The sequence below is a fragment of the Tachyglossus aculeatus genome, chromosome 19, assembly GCF_015852505.1.
Source record: "Tachyglossus aculeatus isolate mTacAcu1 chromosome 19, mTacAcu1.pri, whole genome shotgun sequence".
Taxonomy (NCBI): Eukaryota; Metazoa; Chordata; class Mammalia; order Monotremata; family Tachyglossidae; genus Tachyglossus; species Tachyglossus aculeatus.
In genome coordinates, this window is record NC_052084.1 from 969,317 (window position 1) to 985,701 (window position 16,385).

At 49.9% G+C, this 16,385-nt stretch overlaps 2 protein-coding genes across 3 annotated transcripts in view; one reads left to right on the forward strand and one right to left on the reverse strand.

Annotated features, from left to right (window-relative positions):
• The first annotated feature begins 601 nt into the window (after positions 1–601).
• LOC119940962 (cytochrome c oxidase assembly factor 6 homolog) lies at positions 602–12,641 on the forward strand. Of its 2 annotated transcripts, none has more exons than XM_038761377.1 (3): positions 602–795; positions 9,089–9,240; positions 10,303–10,420. In XM_038761377.1, exons 1-2 carry the CDS (start codon positions 643–645, stop codon positions 9,185–9,187), a joined length of 252 nt encoding a protein of 83 aa, XP_038617305.1. In that variant the 5' UTR covers positions 602–642; the 3' UTR covers positions 9,188–9,240; positions 10,303–10,420. The 2 variants fall into 2 exon arrangements, with proteins under 2 accessions (XP_038617305.1, XP_038617304.1); XM_038761376.1 differs by lacking the exon at positions 10,303–10,420 and adding an exon at positions 12,377–12,641 and having other exon boundaries at positions 603–795.
• The window catches only part of TARBP1 (TAR (HIV-1) RNA binding protein 1), a 55,642-nt gene continuing 49,848 nt past the window's right edge, over positions 10,592–16,385 (reverse strand). The window contains exons 25-30 of the mRNA XM_038761398.1: positions 14,488–14,569; positions 12,458–12,632; positions 12,095–12,289; positions 11,885–12,009; positions 11,000–11,136; positions 10,592–10,791 (exon numbers count right to left, since the gene is read on the reverse strand). Of these exons, the coding sequence (XP_038617326.1) occupies positions 10,605–10,791; positions 11,000–11,136; positions 11,885–12,009; positions 12,095–12,289; positions 12,458–12,632; positions 14,488–14,569 (901 nt within the window). The 3' untranslated portion in view covers positions 10,592–10,604. The remainder of the gene's footprint in view (positions 10,792–10,999; positions 11,137–11,884; positions 12,010–12,094; positions 12,290–12,457; positions 12,633–14,487; positions 14,570–16,385) is intronic.

Below are 16,385 nucleotides of genomic sequence, written 5' to 3' on the forward strand. Positions count from 1 at the left end.
CCTTTGCTCGCTCCCCCCCTCCCCCCCAGCGCAGGCGCACGACCCTTTCCCTCCCTCCCGCGCAGACGCGCGGCTCTTTCCCCCCCCTTCCCTCGCCCCTCCGCAGCGCAGGCGCACGACCCTTTCCCTCCTTCCAGCGCAGGCGCCTGGCTCCCACGTGCCCTCCCTCCCGCGCTGGCGCGAAGCGCGCTCGCTTCCTCCCGCGCAAGCGCGCGGCTCCTTCCCCCTCTTCCCTCGCCCCCCCCCCAAAGCGCAGGCGCACGACCCTTTCCCTCCCTCCGTCCCTCCAGCGCAGGCGCGCGGCTCCCCCGCTCCCTCCCTCCCGCGCAGGCGCACGACCCTTTCCCCCCCTTCCCTCGGGGCCCCCCCCACGCAGCGCAGGCGCGCGACCCTTTCCCTCCCTCCCGCGCAGGCGCGCGGCTCCCCCCCCCCCCCCCCGCCCCGTCCATCGCCCCTCCGCAGCGCAGGCGCACGACCCTTTCCCTCCGTCCCTCCCGCGCAGGCGCGAAGCGTCCTCGCTCCCTCCCGCGCAGGCGCACGACCCTTTCCCTCCCTCCCTCCCGCCCTCGCTCCGCGCAGGCGCCTTGCGGTGCGTGAGGGGCCGCCGTGGGAGTGACCTCTGACCTTTGACCTCCGCCCGTCATGGCGGCGGCGGCGGCCCCGAGCAAGAAGGAGCGTTTGGCCTGCTGGGAGGCCCGGGACCGGTACTGGCGGTGCCTGGACCACAACGCCGACGACGCCCTCAAGTGCCGACACGCCAGAGGACCCTTCGAGGACGCCTGCCCACAGCAGTGGGTAATTAACATTCAGAATAATAATAATAATAATGATAATAATAATAATAATAATAGCATTTGTTAAGCGCTTACTACGTGCAAGGCTCTGTTCTAAGCGCTGGGGAGGTTCCAAGGCGATCAGGTTGGCCCACTGGGGGGGCTCACAGTCTTCATCCCCATTTTAGACAGTGAGCCCACTGTTGGGTAGGGACCGTCTCTAGATGTTGCCAATTTGTACTTCCCAAGCGCTTAGTACAGTGCTCTGCACATAGTAAGCGCTCAATAAATACGATTGATGATGATGATGATGAAGTCTCCCCTTCGTCCCCCTCCCCATCCCCCCATCTTACCCCCTTCCCTTCCCCACAGCACCTGTATATATGTTTGTACATATTTATCCCCACAGCACCTGTATATATGTATATATGTTTGTACAGATTTATACTCTATTTATTTTACTTGTACATATTTATTCTATTTATTTTATTTTGTTAGTATGTTTGGTTTTGTTCTCTGTCTCCCCCTTTTAGACTGTAAGCCCACTGTTGGGTAGGGACCGTCTCTAGATGTTGCCAACTTGGCCTTCCCAAGCGCTTAGTCCAGTGCTCTGCACACAGTAAGCGCCCAGTAAATACGATTGATTGATTGTTGGGTAGGGCCCATCTCTAGATGTTGCCAACTTGGACTTCCCAAGCGCTTAGTACAGTGCTCTGTACACAGTAAACACTCAATAAATACGACTGATTGATTGATTGATTAAGTGACTTGCCCAAAGTCACACAGTGATGGCATTTATCCTTCTACACCGTGAGCCCGCTGTCGGGTAGGGACCGTCTCTCGATGTTTCTAAATTGTCCTTCCCAAGCGCTTAGTACAGTGCTCTGCACATAGTAAGCATTCAATAAAGACGATGGAATGAAGGAATTTATTATTAATAATAATAATAATGGCATTTATTAAGCGGTTACTATGTGCAAAGCACTGTTCTATGCGCTGGGGAGATACAAGGTGATCAGGTTGTCCCGCGTGGGGCTTACAGTCATCATCCCCATTTTACACATGAGGGAACTGAGGCTCAGAGAAGTGAAGTGACTTGCCCAAGGTCACACAGCAGACATATGGTGGAGCCGGGATTCGAACCCATGACCTCTGACTCCAAAGCCGGGGCTGTTTCCACTTAGCCGAGCGCTTACTACGTACAAAGCGCCATCCTAAGCGCTGGGGAGGCTCCAAGGTGATGAAGTTGCCCCCCGTGGGGCTCACAGCCTTCGTCCTCATTTTGCAGATGAGGGAACTGAGGCCCACAGAAGAATAACATAAATTATGGCATTTATTCAGCGCTCCTTCCTCTCCCCCTCCTCCCCATCCCCCCCGCCTTACCTCCTTCCCCTCCCCACGGAACCTGTATATATGTTTGTACAGATTTATTACTCTGTTTTATTTGTACATATCTATTCTATTTATTTTATTTGGTTCATATGTTTGGTTTTGTTCTCTGTCTTCCCCTTCTAGACTGTGAGCCCGCCGTTGGGTAGGGACCGTCTCTAGATGTTGCCAGCTTGGACTTCCCAAGCGCTTAGTCCAGTGCTCTGCACACAGTAAGCGCGCAGTAAATACGAATGAATGAATGAATGAATGAAATTATGGCATTTATTAAGCACTCTTTCCTCTCCCCCTCCTCCCCCTCCCCACCCCCCCTTACCTCCTTCCCCTCCCCTCAGCACCTGTATAGATGTATATATGTTTATACAGATTTATTACTCTATTTTATTTGTACATATTTATTCTATTTATTTTATTTGGTTCATATGTTTTGTTTTGTTGTCTGTCTCCCCCTCCTAGACTGTGAGCCCACTGTTGAGTAGGGACCAGCTCTAGATGTCGCCAACTTGTCCTTCCCAAGCGCTTAGTCCAGTGCTCTGCACACAGTAAGCGCTCAATAAATACCATTGAATGAATAAATGAATGAATGTGCAAAGCGCCGTTCTAAGCGCTGGGGAGGTTACAAGGTGATGAGGTTGCCCCCCGTGGGGCTCACAGTCTTCATCCCCATTTTACAGATGAGGGAACTGAGGCACAGAAAAAAAAATAGAATATGGCATTTATTCAGTGCTTACTATGTGCAAAGCGCCGTTCTAAGCACTGGGGAGGTTACAAGGTGATGAGGTTGCCCCCCGGGGGCTCACAGTCTTCATTCCCATTTTCCAGGTGAGGGAACTGAGGCACAGAGAAAAATAAAATAAATTATGGCATTTATTCAGCGCTTACTATGTGCAAAGCGCCGTTCTAAGAGCTGGGGAGGTTACAAGGTGATCAGGTTGTCCTATGTGGAGGGCTCACAGTCTTCATCCCCATTTTACAGATGAGGGAACTGAGGCCCAGAGAAGTGAAGTGACTTGCCCAAAGTCACACAGCTGACAATCGGCAGAGCCGGGATTAAAACCGGCTGTACTAAGCGCTTGGGAAGTCCAAGTTGGCAACATCTAGAGACGGTCCCTACCCAACAGCGGGCTCACAGGCTAGAAGGGGGAGACAGAGAACAAAGCAAAACATATTAACAAAATAAAATAAATAGGATAAATATGTACCAATAAAATAAATAAATCCGTACATACGTATATACAGGTGCTGAGGGGAAGGAGGTAAGGCCTTAATCGCCATTTTACAGACGAGGGAACTGAGGCGCAGAGAAGCCAAAAGTGGCCGTGGTCACACAGGGGTGGAGCCAGGACTAGAATAATAATAGTAAAAAGAATAATGGTATGTGGTAAGCGCTTAGTATGTGCAAGCTACTGTTCTAAGCGCTGGGGTAGATCCAAGGTAATCAGGTTGGACAGTCCCTATTCATTCATTCATTCATTCGTATTTATTGAGCGCTTACTATGTGCAGCGCACTGTACTAAGCAGCGTGGCTCAGTGGAAAAAGCACGGGCTTTGAAGTCAGAGGTCATGGGTTCAAATCCCAGCTCCACCACTTGTCAACCCTGTGACTTTGGGCAAGTCACTTAACTTCTCCAGGCCTCAGTTCCCTCATCTGTAAAATGGGGATGAAGACTGTGAGCCCCACGTGGGACAACCTGATCACCTTGTAAATTCCCCAGTGCTTAGAACAGTGCTCTGCACATAGTAAGCGCTTAAGAAATGCCATTATTATTATTATTATTACTGAGAGAGAAGCGGCATGGCTCAGCAGAAAGAGCCCAGGCTTTGAAGTCAGAGGTCATGGGTTCAAATCCCGGCTCTGCCAACTGTCAGCTGGGTGACTTTGGGCAAGTCACTTCACTTCACTTCTCTGGGCCTCAGTTCCCTCATCTGGAAAATGGGGATTAAGACTGTGAGCCCCCCGGTGGGACAACCGGATCACTTTGTAACCTCCCCAGCGCTTAGAGCAGTGCTTCGCGCATAGTAAGTGCTTAATAAATGCCATTATTATTATTCATTCATTCATTCAATCGTATTTATTGAGCGCTTACTGTGTGCAGAGCACTGGACTAAGCGCTTGGGAAGTACAAGTTGGCGACATATAGAGACGGTCCCTACCCAACAGTGGGCCCAGTCTTCACCCCCATTTTATAGGTGAGGGAACTGAGGCCGAGAGAAGTGAAGAGGCTTGCCCAGGGTCACACAGCAGACCAGCGGCGGAGCCGGGATTAGAACCCACATCCTCTGACGCCCAAGTTGTGAGCAGAACACGGGTTTTTTAGGAAAATGATGTGGGGAGCAGAGTGAGGGCCCAGAGGGCAGCGAGGAACCCGTCAGGCCCCAGTTCTCCCCACCTTCAAACCTCCTGACACCTCAACTTCTCCAATCAGTCAGTCGTATTTATTGAGCGCTTACTGTGTGCAGAGCACTGTACTAAGCGCTTGGGAAGTCCAAGTTGGCAACATATAGAGACAGTCCCTACCCAACAGTGGGCTCACAGTCTCCAAGAGGGTCCCCCAAGTCACTCCGCTCCCACCGACATTTCAGCACTTCTGCCGTCCCTCCTCCCCCTGGACTCTGACACAAGGCATTTTACTTCTGATACTTTTTGGGAAGTATCAAAATCGATTTCAGAGTCGACCCTCTCTATATGTTGCCAGTTTGTACTTCCCAAGCGCTTAGTACAGTGCTCTGCACATAGTAAGTGCTCAATAAATAAGATTGATTGATTGATTGATTGACCCTCGCCTCTTCTCGCCTTCTCAAAACGCTCAGGCCCAGTGTGATGGCTCCTTCCCCCTGTCTTCAATCAATCAATCAATCGTATTTATTGAGCACTTACTGTGTGCAGAGCACTGGACTAAGCGCTTGGGAAGTCCAAGTCGGCAACACATAGAGACGGTCCCTACCCAACAGTGGGCTCACAGTCTAGAAGGGGGAGACAGAGAACAAAACTAAACATACTCACAAAATAAAATAAATAGAATAGATATGTACAAGTAAAATAAATAGAGTAATAAATATGTACAAACATATATACAGGTGTTGTGGGGAAGGGAAGGAGGTAAGATGGGGGGGATGGAGAGGGGGACGCCCAAGTCTCTTCCCCCTTAAAAAACACACTTTCTCTGGACCCCACTGGGCCTCCCAGATGTTTTCCCATATAATTGTGGCATGTGGTAACCGCTTACTTTGGGCCAAGCACTGTGCTAAGGACTGGAGTAATAATAATAATAATAATGGTGGTATTTGTTAAGCGCTTACTATGTGCAAAGCACTGTTCTAAGAAGCGCTGGGGGGTGATAATAATAATAATGGTGGTATTTGTTAAGCGCTTACTATGTGCAAAGCACTGTTCTAAGCGCTAGGATACAAGGTGATCAGGTATTTATTTTACTTGTACATATTCAATCAGTCAGTCATATTTATTGAGCGCTTACTGTGTGCAGAGCACTGTACTAAGCACTTGGGAAGTCCAAGTTGGCAACATAGAGAGACAGTCCCTACCCAACAGTGGGCTCACAGTCTAAAAGAGGGAGACTGTTCTATAAATATTCTATTTATTTTATTTTGTTAATATGTTTTGTTTTGTTCTCTGCCTCCCCCTTCTAGACTATTACTCTATTTATTTTACTTGTACATATTTTCTATTCTATTGATTTTATTTTGTTAATGATGTGCATCTAGGTTTACTCCTCTTTATTCTGATGACTTGACACCCGTTCACATGTTGTGCTTTGTTGTCTGTCTCCCCCTTCTAGACTATTACTCTATTTATTTTACTTGTACATATTTTCTATTCTATTTATTTTATTTTGTTAATGATGCGCATCTAGCTTTACTCCTCTTTATTCTGATGACTTGACACCCGTTCGCATGTTGTGCTTTGTTGTCTGTCTCCCCCTTCTAGACTGTGAGCCCACTGTTGGGTAGGGACCGTCTCTATATGTTGCCAACTTGGACTTCCCAAGCGCTTAGTCCAGTGCTCTGCACACAGTAAGCGCTCAATAAATACGATTGAATGAATGAATGAATCAGGTTGTCCCACTTGGGGCTCACAGTCTTAATCCCCATTTTCAATTGAATCAATCAGTCGTATTTATTATTATCGTCATTCATTCACTTTGAATGAATGAATGAATGAATCAGGTTGTCCCACTTGGGGCTCACAGTCTTAATCCCCATTTTCAATTGAATCAATCAATCGTATTTATTATTATCGTCATTCATTCACTTTGAATGAATGAATGAATCAGGTTGTCCCACTTGGGGCTCACAGTCTTAATCCCCATTTTCAATTGAATCAATCAATCAATCGTATTTATTATTATCGTCATTCATTCACATTGAATGAATGAATGAATGAATGAATCAGGTTGTCCCACTTGGGGCTCACAGTCTTAATCCCCATTTTCAGTTGAATCAATCAATCAATCAATCGTATTTATTATTATCGTCATTCATTCACTTTGAATGAATGAGGTTGTCCCACTTGGGGCTCACAGTCTTAATCCCCATTTTCAATTGAATCAATCAATCAATCAATCAATCGTATTTATTATTATCGTCATTCATTCACTTTGAATGAATGAATGAATCAGGTTGTCCCACTTGGGGCTCACAGTCTTAATCCCCATTTTACAGGTGAGGGAACTGAGGCCCAGAGAAGTTAAGCGGCTTGCCCAAGGCCACACAGCTGACAAGGGGCAGGGCTGGGATTCGAACCCATGACCTCTGACTCCCAAGCCGGCAGGAGTAGCTTCAACACCATCAGATCAGGCACAGTCCCACGGGACGCAGGTGGGAAGGGAGAGCAGGTGTTGAAGAACGGTTTTTACAGGTGGGGGGAAACTGAGGTCCCAGAGGAGTAGAGTGACTTGCCCGAGAATCAGGAGAGGACAGTGTCGGTGAAACTGAGTTTGGATCCTGTTCAGGAGAAGGGGGTGGTGGTCGGCAGCGTGGAAGGCCGTTGGGAAGGATTAGGATGGAGTAGAGGCAGTTGGATTTGGCAAGATCACGTATGACCAGCGCTTAGAACAGTGCTTTGCACATAGTAAGCGCTTAACGAATGCCATTATTATTATTATTATTATGTCCTCTGAGAGGGAAGTTTTTGCGTAGCAAAAGGGAGCAGAAGCCAGATCGGAGGGGGGCAAGGAGAGAATTGGAGGCAGCAGGTGTAGACAACACGTCCGCTGTGTGACTTCGGGCAAGTCACTTAACTTCCCTGGGCCTCAGTTACCTCATCTGTAAAATGGGGGTGAAGACTGTGAGCCCCGTGCGGGGCAACCTGATCACCTTGTAACCTCCCCAGCGCTTAGAACAGTGCTTTGCACATAGTAAGCGCTTAATAAATGCCATTATTATTATTATTATTATTATTAACTCCCCCATGGAGTTTGGAAAGAAATGGGAGGAGGGAGACGGGCTAACTGGAGGGAGTCACGAGGTGACGGGAGGGTTTTGTTTCCTTAGGGGAGACATGAGCTTGTTTGCATGGCGTGGCTCGGTGGAAAGACTGTGGGCTGCGGCGTCGGAGGTCATGGGTTCAAATCCCGGCTCCGCCACTTGTCAGCTTCAGGCAAACCGCTTAACTTCTCTGTGCCTCAGTTACCTCATCTGTAAAATGAGGATTGACTGTGAGCCCTCTGTGGGACAACCCTGATCACTCTGTGGCCTCCCCAGCGCTTAGAACAGTGCTTTGCACATAGTAGATGCTTAATAAATGCCATCATTATTATAGTCCCATTTTACAGATGATAATAATAATGGCATTTATTAAGCGCTTACTATGTGCAAAGCACTGTTCTAAGCGCTGGGGAGGTTACAAGGTGATCAGGTTGTCCCACGGGGGGCTCACAGTCTTTGTCCCCATTTTCCAGATGAGGTAACTGAGGCCCAGAGAAGTGAAGTGACTTGCCCAAAGTCACACAGCTGACAATTGGCAGAGCTGGGATTTGAACCCATGACCTCTGACTCCGAACCCCGTGCTCTTTTCCACTGAGCCACGCTGCTGCTCATGGCCCGGAGAGGTCCAGTGACTTGCCCAAGGTAACAGGGGAGGCCGGGGCAGAGGCGGACTAGAATCCAGGTCTCCTGCCTCCCAGCCCTGGGCACTTGGGTTGCAGTCGGTCAGTGGTGTTTATTGATTCTTTCCCTTTTTTTATGGTATTTGTTCAATGTCAAATGTTTTTTCTAAGCCCTGGAGTAGGTGCCTCAGTTGCCTCGTCTGTAAAATGGGGATTAAGGCTGGGAGCCCCGCCGTGGGACAACCTGATCACCTTGTAGCCTCCACAGTGCTTTGCACATAGTAAGCGCTTAATAAATGCCATCATTACTATATTCCCATTTTACAGATAATAATAATGGCATTTATTAAGCGATTATTGTTATATTATATTATTATTATATGAGTTAATCCAACTTACTGTTTGCAGAGCCCTGCGCTTAGGAGGGTATGTAGGTGTGAGCCCAAGAAGTTTCAAGTAGGGGAAGGGACACAGCAAGCGCTTAATAAATATATATGTATATATGTTTGTACATATTTATTACTCTATTTTATTTGTACATATCTATTCTATTTATTTGATTTTGTTAGTATGTTTGGTTTTGTTCTCTGTCTCCCCCTTTTAGACTGCGAGCCCACTGTTGGGTAGGGACCGTCTCTAGATGTTGCCAACTTGGACTTCCCAAGCGCTTAGTACAGTGCTCTGCACATAGTAAGCGCTCAATCAATACGATTGATGATGATGATGATACCATGATTATTATAATTATATGGACTCTGGAGGGAGGGGCCGGCCCCCAGCACGCCCCCCACCCCCGGGTTTGAGCCGTCGTCCGCCCATCTGATGACCGCCCCCCCCCTAACTGTTTTGTTCTCTTCGCAGATAAAGTATTTTGATAAAAGAAGAGACTATTTAAAGTTCAAAGAGAAGTTCGAAGCCGGGCAGTTCCAGCCCCCAGAACCGAAGGCAGAGTCCTCCTAGGCATCCGGCTGCCCTCCCAGTGCCGGGGACCGCGGGCGCGTGTGCCACCCAAGGTAACGGGGGGGGGGGGGGTCCCCTGCTCCAGGGTGGGTAGGGTGGGGGGCCCGCTATTTTGTGGCCTATTCTATTTATTTTGTTAGTAGGTTTGGTTTTGTCCTCTGTCTCCCCCTTTTAGACTGTGAGCCCACTGTTGGGTGGGGACTGTCTCTAGATGTTGCCAATTTGGACTTCCCAAGCGCTTAGTCCAGTGCTCTGCACATAGTAAGCGCTCAATAAATACGATTGATGATGATGATGATGTGGCCGTCGAGCCCGGCTCGGTAAAAGCAGCGGTGCAAGGGAGGCGTGGGAGCGTCTCCCTTCCTCCCGAGCCCCTGCCAGCCTGTGTTAGGCTCAGCGGGGCCTGGACTGAACTAACCGCCCCCCTTTCTGTTGACCATTTTTTCCTCCACGCTTTCTCTGCGGTTGCCTGCATGTTTATATTTAGTGTTTGTGTGTGTGGGGGGCCCCCTCAAGCCTTCTGAGTCCCTTGAGCGCGGCCGTCTGCATGTCATCAATCAATCAGTCGTATTGATTGAGCGCTTACTATGTGCAGAGCACCGTACTAAGCGCTTGGGAAGTCCAAATTGGCAACATAGAGAGACAGTCCCTACCCAACAGTGGGCTCACAGTCTGAAAGGGGAATAAAACAAAGACGCCCCAGGAGAGGGTGAGTTTAATACTAAAATAGAAATGTAAGGCAGACGGCTGAATTTAATATTAATACTAAAATAGAAACGTAAGGCGGACAACCGCGGGTGATACCGCAAAGGGGGAAAGAGCCTCAAGTCGTAATAATGACGACGCGATCCCAAAACGGCGCTCGTCGTCCGATGGTCGCTTTGTCGCCGTCCAATCAATCGTATTTACTGAGCGCTTACTGTGTGCAGAGCACCATCATCAATCATCAATCGTATTGATTGAGCGCTTACTATGTGCAGAGCACTGTACTAAGCGCTTGGGAAGTACAAATTGGCAGCATAGGGAGACAGTCCCTACCCCACAGTGGGCTCACAGTCTAAAAATTCACCCAGGGGTCCCAGCTACTTGAGTCTCATCCCACCCCAACTTTTCAGTGACAGGAGAAGCGAGCCAAAGGACGGGGAAGAGGCGGAAATCCAGTCTGGTGACTCGAAGGAATAACCGAAAGGCTAAAAACCAAGCATTACTTCGAGTCCTCACGTTGGTTGAGGAGACGTGCAGCAACGGGGTAGAAAAGCGTGTTATTTTCCGTGAAGAACAGCGTCAGAGAGGGAAACGTTCCCCCTTTTTCCCCCATCTACCAGCCCATTCCCGCCCCTCCCGTGGGAGCCGATTCCTCCTGTAAAGACGACCCGGGATTTCCCTAAAACAGTTTATTTCCCAGACAAATAATACGTTAAGAGCCCTGCCCCTCGTGGGCCCGCCGCGCTGCCCGGGGGGTCAGCCGCTGCCGCGTGTACTCCCAGACGAGCAGCGCGCCGCTCACATGGACGTTGAGGGAGCGGACGATGCCTTGCTGGGGGATCTCCACGCAGACGTCCAGCTGCCGGAGCAGGTTCGCCGGGATCCCCTCCCGCTCGTTGCTACAGGGGATAAGCACGGGAGGGAGGCCCCGAACCGGAGGAAGGTGGGGAAAGAAGGGGTAAGCGAGGGCTCTGCTAGCGGATCGACCCCCCCGTGCTTGTTTGGCACACGCTAAGGAGGAAAAATGGGGTTTAAGGGGCAGGAGAGGGTACAGCCCCCATAGCAGGCCGGGCAGGGGGCACGCGGGGACCCCCGGCCTCTACTCACCCCAGCAGGAGCAGCGACTTCTCGGGAAAGCGGTACTCGGTCAGATCCACGCTCTTGGCCGTCTGCTCCACGCCGATGACGGTGTAGCCGGCCGCTTTTCTCTGCTGCAGATAATCCCCCAGCTGGGCTGGCTTCACCTAGATGTCAGAAGTTGGGGTGAGGGTAAGGTGGCTTGTTCAGCCGGGGTGGCCATCGGATTAGCTGAGAGCCCTGCTGAGAGCTCACCTCCTCCAGGAGGCCTTCCCAGACTGAGCCTCTTCCTTCCTCTCCCCCTCGTCCCCCTCTCCATCCCCCCATCTTACCTCCTTCCCTTCCCCACAGCACCTGTATATATGTATATATGGTTGTACATATTTACTACTCTATCTTACTTGTACATTTCTATCCTATTTATTTTATTTTGTTGGTATGTTTGGTTCTGTTCTCCGTCTCCCCCTTTTAGACTGCGAGCCCACTGTTGGGTAGGGACTGTATCTATGTGTTGCCAATTTGGACTTCCCAAGCGCTTAGTCCAGTGCTCTGCACGTAGTAAGCGCTCAATAAATACGATTGATTGATTCATTCATTCATTCATTCAATCGTATTTATTGAGCGCTTACTGTGTGCAGAGAACTGTACTAAGCGCTTGGAAAATACAAGTTGGCAACATATAGAGACGGTCCCTACCCAACAGTGGGCTCACAGTCTAGAAGGGGGAGACTGAGAACAAAACAAAACGTATTAACAAAATAAAATAAATAGAATAGATGTGTACAAATAAAATAGAGTAATAAATATGTACAAACATATATACATATATACAGGTGACTGAATACTGATTGATTGATCGATTAGCTCTCGATGCCGGGGTGTGAGGGAAGGACACGGTGACCGGGCGCTACCCACCTCCAGCAAAGGCAGCCACTGCTCGGCGGAAACGCTGAGGTGCTGAAACTGCTTGTCACTGACGCACCGCAGGCTGCCCAGCACCAGCGTGGCCACCCCGAATATCTCACACGTCCGGCACAGCCCTGCGGCGCGGGACGGGGGGACGGCGGTCAGCCCCGCCGGCCTCCCTCCCCGTTCGGGGCCCCGGGAGCGGCCGCGGCCTCTCACCTCCCAGGTTGGCGGGCTTGGCGACCAGCGAGGCCACCACGATCAGCCCGCTGAGGGACTTGCCCAGCCTGGCAGCGCGATCCCGAAACAGCCTGTCCAGGTCCAGGGGGGCGGAGCGGTCGTTTTTCCAAGGAATGACTTTCTTCTGGACGTCGGTCCCTTCCAGTTGAAGAGCGAGCTCGGCTGGATTGAGACCTGGGGCGGGGGGGGAAGAGCATCGAAACCAAAGTACAAACCAAACCCCCCAGGTTCAAGCTCTCTTCCCCTCCTTTGTTGCTCCAGGACCCTCCGCCCCCCCGGGGAGGCGGGTGACCCCGAGTGCGAGGTTTCGACGAGGACCCCCCCCGCTCGCGCCTGCCTCACCGGTGTCCGGCTGCACCCACGGGCCGGGCTGCAGATCCCGCAGCTCCCCGCGAGCCCGGCCCCAGCCCGGCCCCGCCGACTCCCCCGGGATGGCCGGGAATCCGGTGAATTGAGAGAGAGAGATCCACTCGTCCTCCGCGAGTTCCGAAAGCCGGGGAAGGATGTAAAATATCGTCTGAAAAGAGAAAGTGTGGAAATCCTGTTTTTTCCCCACCTGGCGCAGATGGGTGGGGGGGCTCAGGCGAGGGTGATGAGCCCTCCCAGAAACATTCAATCGTATTTATTGAGCGCTTTCTGTGTGCTGAGCACTGTACTAAGCGCTTGGTAAGGGAACATATAGAGCCCAACAGCGGGCTCACGGTCTAGAAGGGGGAGGCAGAGAACAAAACATATTAACAGAATAAAATAAACAGAATATGTACAAGTAAAATAAATAGAGTAATAAACACGTAAAAACATATATACATATATACAGGTGCTGTGGGGAAGGGAAGGAGGTAAGGCAGGGGGAATGGAGAAGCAGCGTGGCTCGGCGGAAAGAGCCCGGGCTTTGAAGTCAAAGGGCATGGGTTCAAATCCCAGCTCTTCCAATTGTCAGCTGTGTGACTTTGGGCAAGTCACTTCACTTATCTAGGCCTCAGTTCCCTCATCTGTAAAATGGGGATTAAGACTGTGAGCCCACCTTGGGACAACCTGATCACCTTGTAACCTCCCCAGGGCTTAGAACAGTGCTTTGCACATAGTAAGTGCTTAAATGCTATCATAAAAATGGAGAGGGGGAGAGGAAGGAACACCAGTCTTTCCTCTGCCTTTCCTCTTGGGAGGGTGGGCTGGTTGGCAGCAGGCAGATGCAAGTCCAAAACAGAATTGTTTTCAGTGGAAAGTTCCCAATAAAGCCCGGTAGAGCCGTCCTGGCACCCACAACACCCAAAATTGGCTTTGCTCGGCCTCCCCTAGACAGACTTGGTCTGCTCTGGGACCGTAAGCAAGTCACTTCACTTCCCTGGACCTCAGTTACCTCATCTGTAAAATGGGGACTAAGACTGAGGGTCCTAGGTGGGCCAGAGACTGTGCCCAACCCAATTTGCAAGCACTAAACAAATACCATAATAATAATGATGGCATTTGTTAAGCGCTTACTCTGTGCAAAGCACCGTTCTAAGCGCTGTGGGGGATACAAGATGATCAGGTTGTCCCACGTGGGGCTCGCAGTCGTAATCCCCATTTTACAGATGAGGTCACTGAGGCTCAGAGAAGTTAAGTGACTTGCCCAGGGTCACACAGCAGACATGTGGTGGAGCCGGGATTCGTACCTATGACCTCTGACTCCAAAGCCCTGCTTTTTCCACTGAGCCACGCTGCTTCTCTGTATTAGTATTTTGTTTCTCCGTGCCCAAGAAACAGAAACCGTCACCTCTTTTCCTGCTCCTTAGTGAAACACAGCCTAAACTGCATAATCAATGGTATTTACTGAGTGCTTACTATCTGCAGGGCATTCATTCATTCAATCGTATTTATTGAGCGCTTACCGTGTGCACAGCACTGTACTAAGCGCTTGGGAAGTACAAGTTGGCAACATCTAGAGACGGTCCCTGCCCAACAGCGGGTCACAGTACTGTCCTAAGTGCTTGGGAGAGTACAACACAACAGAACTGATGAAAGGAAGATGGATTAGCGGATCGATCCCGAGCCTGGGAATTAAAAGGCGTGGGTTCTTATCCCGGCTTCGCCAATTTCCCGCTGTGTGACCTTGGGCGAGTCACTTTGCTTTCTCTGGGCCTCTGTTATCTCCTCCGTAAACGGGGGGTTAAGACTGAGTCCCATGTGGGACGTGGACGATGTCCAAACCGATTAGCACATAGTAAGCACTTAACAAATCAATCAATCGTATTTACTGAGCGCTTACTGTGTGCAGAGCACTGTACTAAGCACTTGGGAAGTACAAGTTGGCAACATATAAAAGAAAGAAAGAAAAAGAAAAAAGGCCTGTGGGCCACCATTGCCATCCTGAGGGCAGTGGCCGGACTCACCTCCAGGTTATGGTCTCGGAGGGGGTGAAAGACTGCGAAGAAGAAATGCTCCTGGATCCGCTGCCAGTTCTTCTTGGCGTTCCTGGGGTGGGTGGCAAAATAAAAATCAACCCTGAGAGTTGTCACCTTGGGGGCTGGTGGCAAGAAAAAAGCGCGGGGAGGTTAAGGACAAGAGGGCACTTGGGTTGGGGGGAAGAAGAACGGATCCAGACAGAAAGTCGGGCACTCGCTGACGTATAAAACCGAGGGCAGTGTTAGGAGAAAAGCAGGCATTCCCGGCAGTAGAATGACTTGGCCACTTAGGGATCATCGCCCGAACGACCAATCAATCAATCAATCGTATTTATTGAGCCCTTACTGTGTGCAGAGCACTGTACTAAGCGCTTGCACTGGCTCCCTTTCCTCCCCGCGACAGCCTGCGCTTGCTCAAACCTGAGAGGACAGGGGAGAACAAGTTGTTGCCAACTTGGACTTCCCAAGCGCTTAGTCCAGTGCTCTGCGCAAAGTAAGCGCTCAATAAATACGATTGATTGATTGAGAAGCAGCAAGAGACCCCCGGGGCTCCAAACTGCTGCCGCCCCCCGCCCCCGGATGCAGCCTGGATCTCAAAGCATCTGCTCCAGGGGGGATGTTCTCCCGAAAGCTGGCAGGGTGAGGACGGTCGGAGGGTTTTGTAGCCGTCAGCCGGACAAACGAAGGCCCAAGAGTGAAATCACTGGCCACAGCGGAGAGGAGAGTAATAATAATAATAATGATAATAATAATGGCATTTTTTAAGCATTTACTATATTAAGCGCTTAAGACTATGTTAAGTCTTTTAGACTGTGAGCCCACTGCTGGGTAGGGACTGTCTCTAGATGTTGTCAACTTGTACTTCCCAAGCGCTTAGTACAGTGCTCTGCACACAGTAAGCGCTCAATAAATACGACTGATTGATTGATTAAGCGCTGGGGAAGTTATAAGGTGATCAGGTTGTCCCACGGGGGGCTCACAATCTTAATCCCCATTTTCCAGATGAGGTCACTGAGGCCCAGAGAAGTGAAGTGACTTGCCCAAAGTCACCCAGCTGACAAGTGGTGGAGCCAGGATTTGAACCCACGACCTCTGACTCCAAAGCCCGGGCTCTTTCCACTGAGCCACGCTGCTTCTCTAAGAGGAGAGGCCGAGGCTCAATCTTAATCCCCGTTTTCCTCGTCCCCCTCTCCATCCCCCCCATCTTACCTCCTTCCCTTCCCCACAGCACCTGGATATCTGCATATACGTTTGTACATATTTATTACTCTATTTATTTATTTTACCTGTACATATCTATTCTATTTATTTTATTTTGTTAGTACGTTTGGTTTTGTTCTCCATCTCCCCCTTTGAAGAGGAGAGGCCGAGGCTCAATCTTAATCCCCGTTTTCCTCGTCCCCCTCTCCATCCCCCCCAATTTTACCTCCTTCCCTTCCCCACAGCACCTGTATATATGTATATATGTTTGTACAGATTTATTAATCTATTTATTTATTTATTTTACCTGTACATATTTATTCTATTTATTTTACTTTGTTAGTACGTTTGGTTTTGTTCTCCGTCTCCCCCTCTGAAGAGGAGAGGCCGAGGCTCAATCTTAATCCCCATTTTCCTCGTCCCCCTCTCCATCCCCCCCATTTTACCTCCTTCCCTTCCCCACAGCACCTGTATATCTGTACATACGTTTGTACATATTTATTACTCTATTTATTTTACTTGTACATATCTACTCTATTTTATTTTGTTAGTACGTTTGGTTTTGTTCTCCGTCTCCCCCTTTTAGACTGTGAGCCCGCCGGTGGGTAGGGACCGTCTCTAGATGTTGCCAACTTGGACTTCCCAAGCGCTTAGTCCAGTGCTCTGCACCCGGTAAGCGCTCGATA

Bases quoted from the DNA above. Each gene is read 5' to 3' on its own strand.
- LOC119940962 (XM_038761377.1), top strand. From the start codon at position 643: ATGGCGGCGGCGGCGGCCCCGAGCAAGAAGGAGCGTTTGGCCTGCTGG. The intron at 796-9,088 runs GTAATTAACATT...TTCTCTTCGCAG, and splicing joins ACGCCTGCCCACAGCAGTGG to ATAAAGTATTTTGATAAAAG.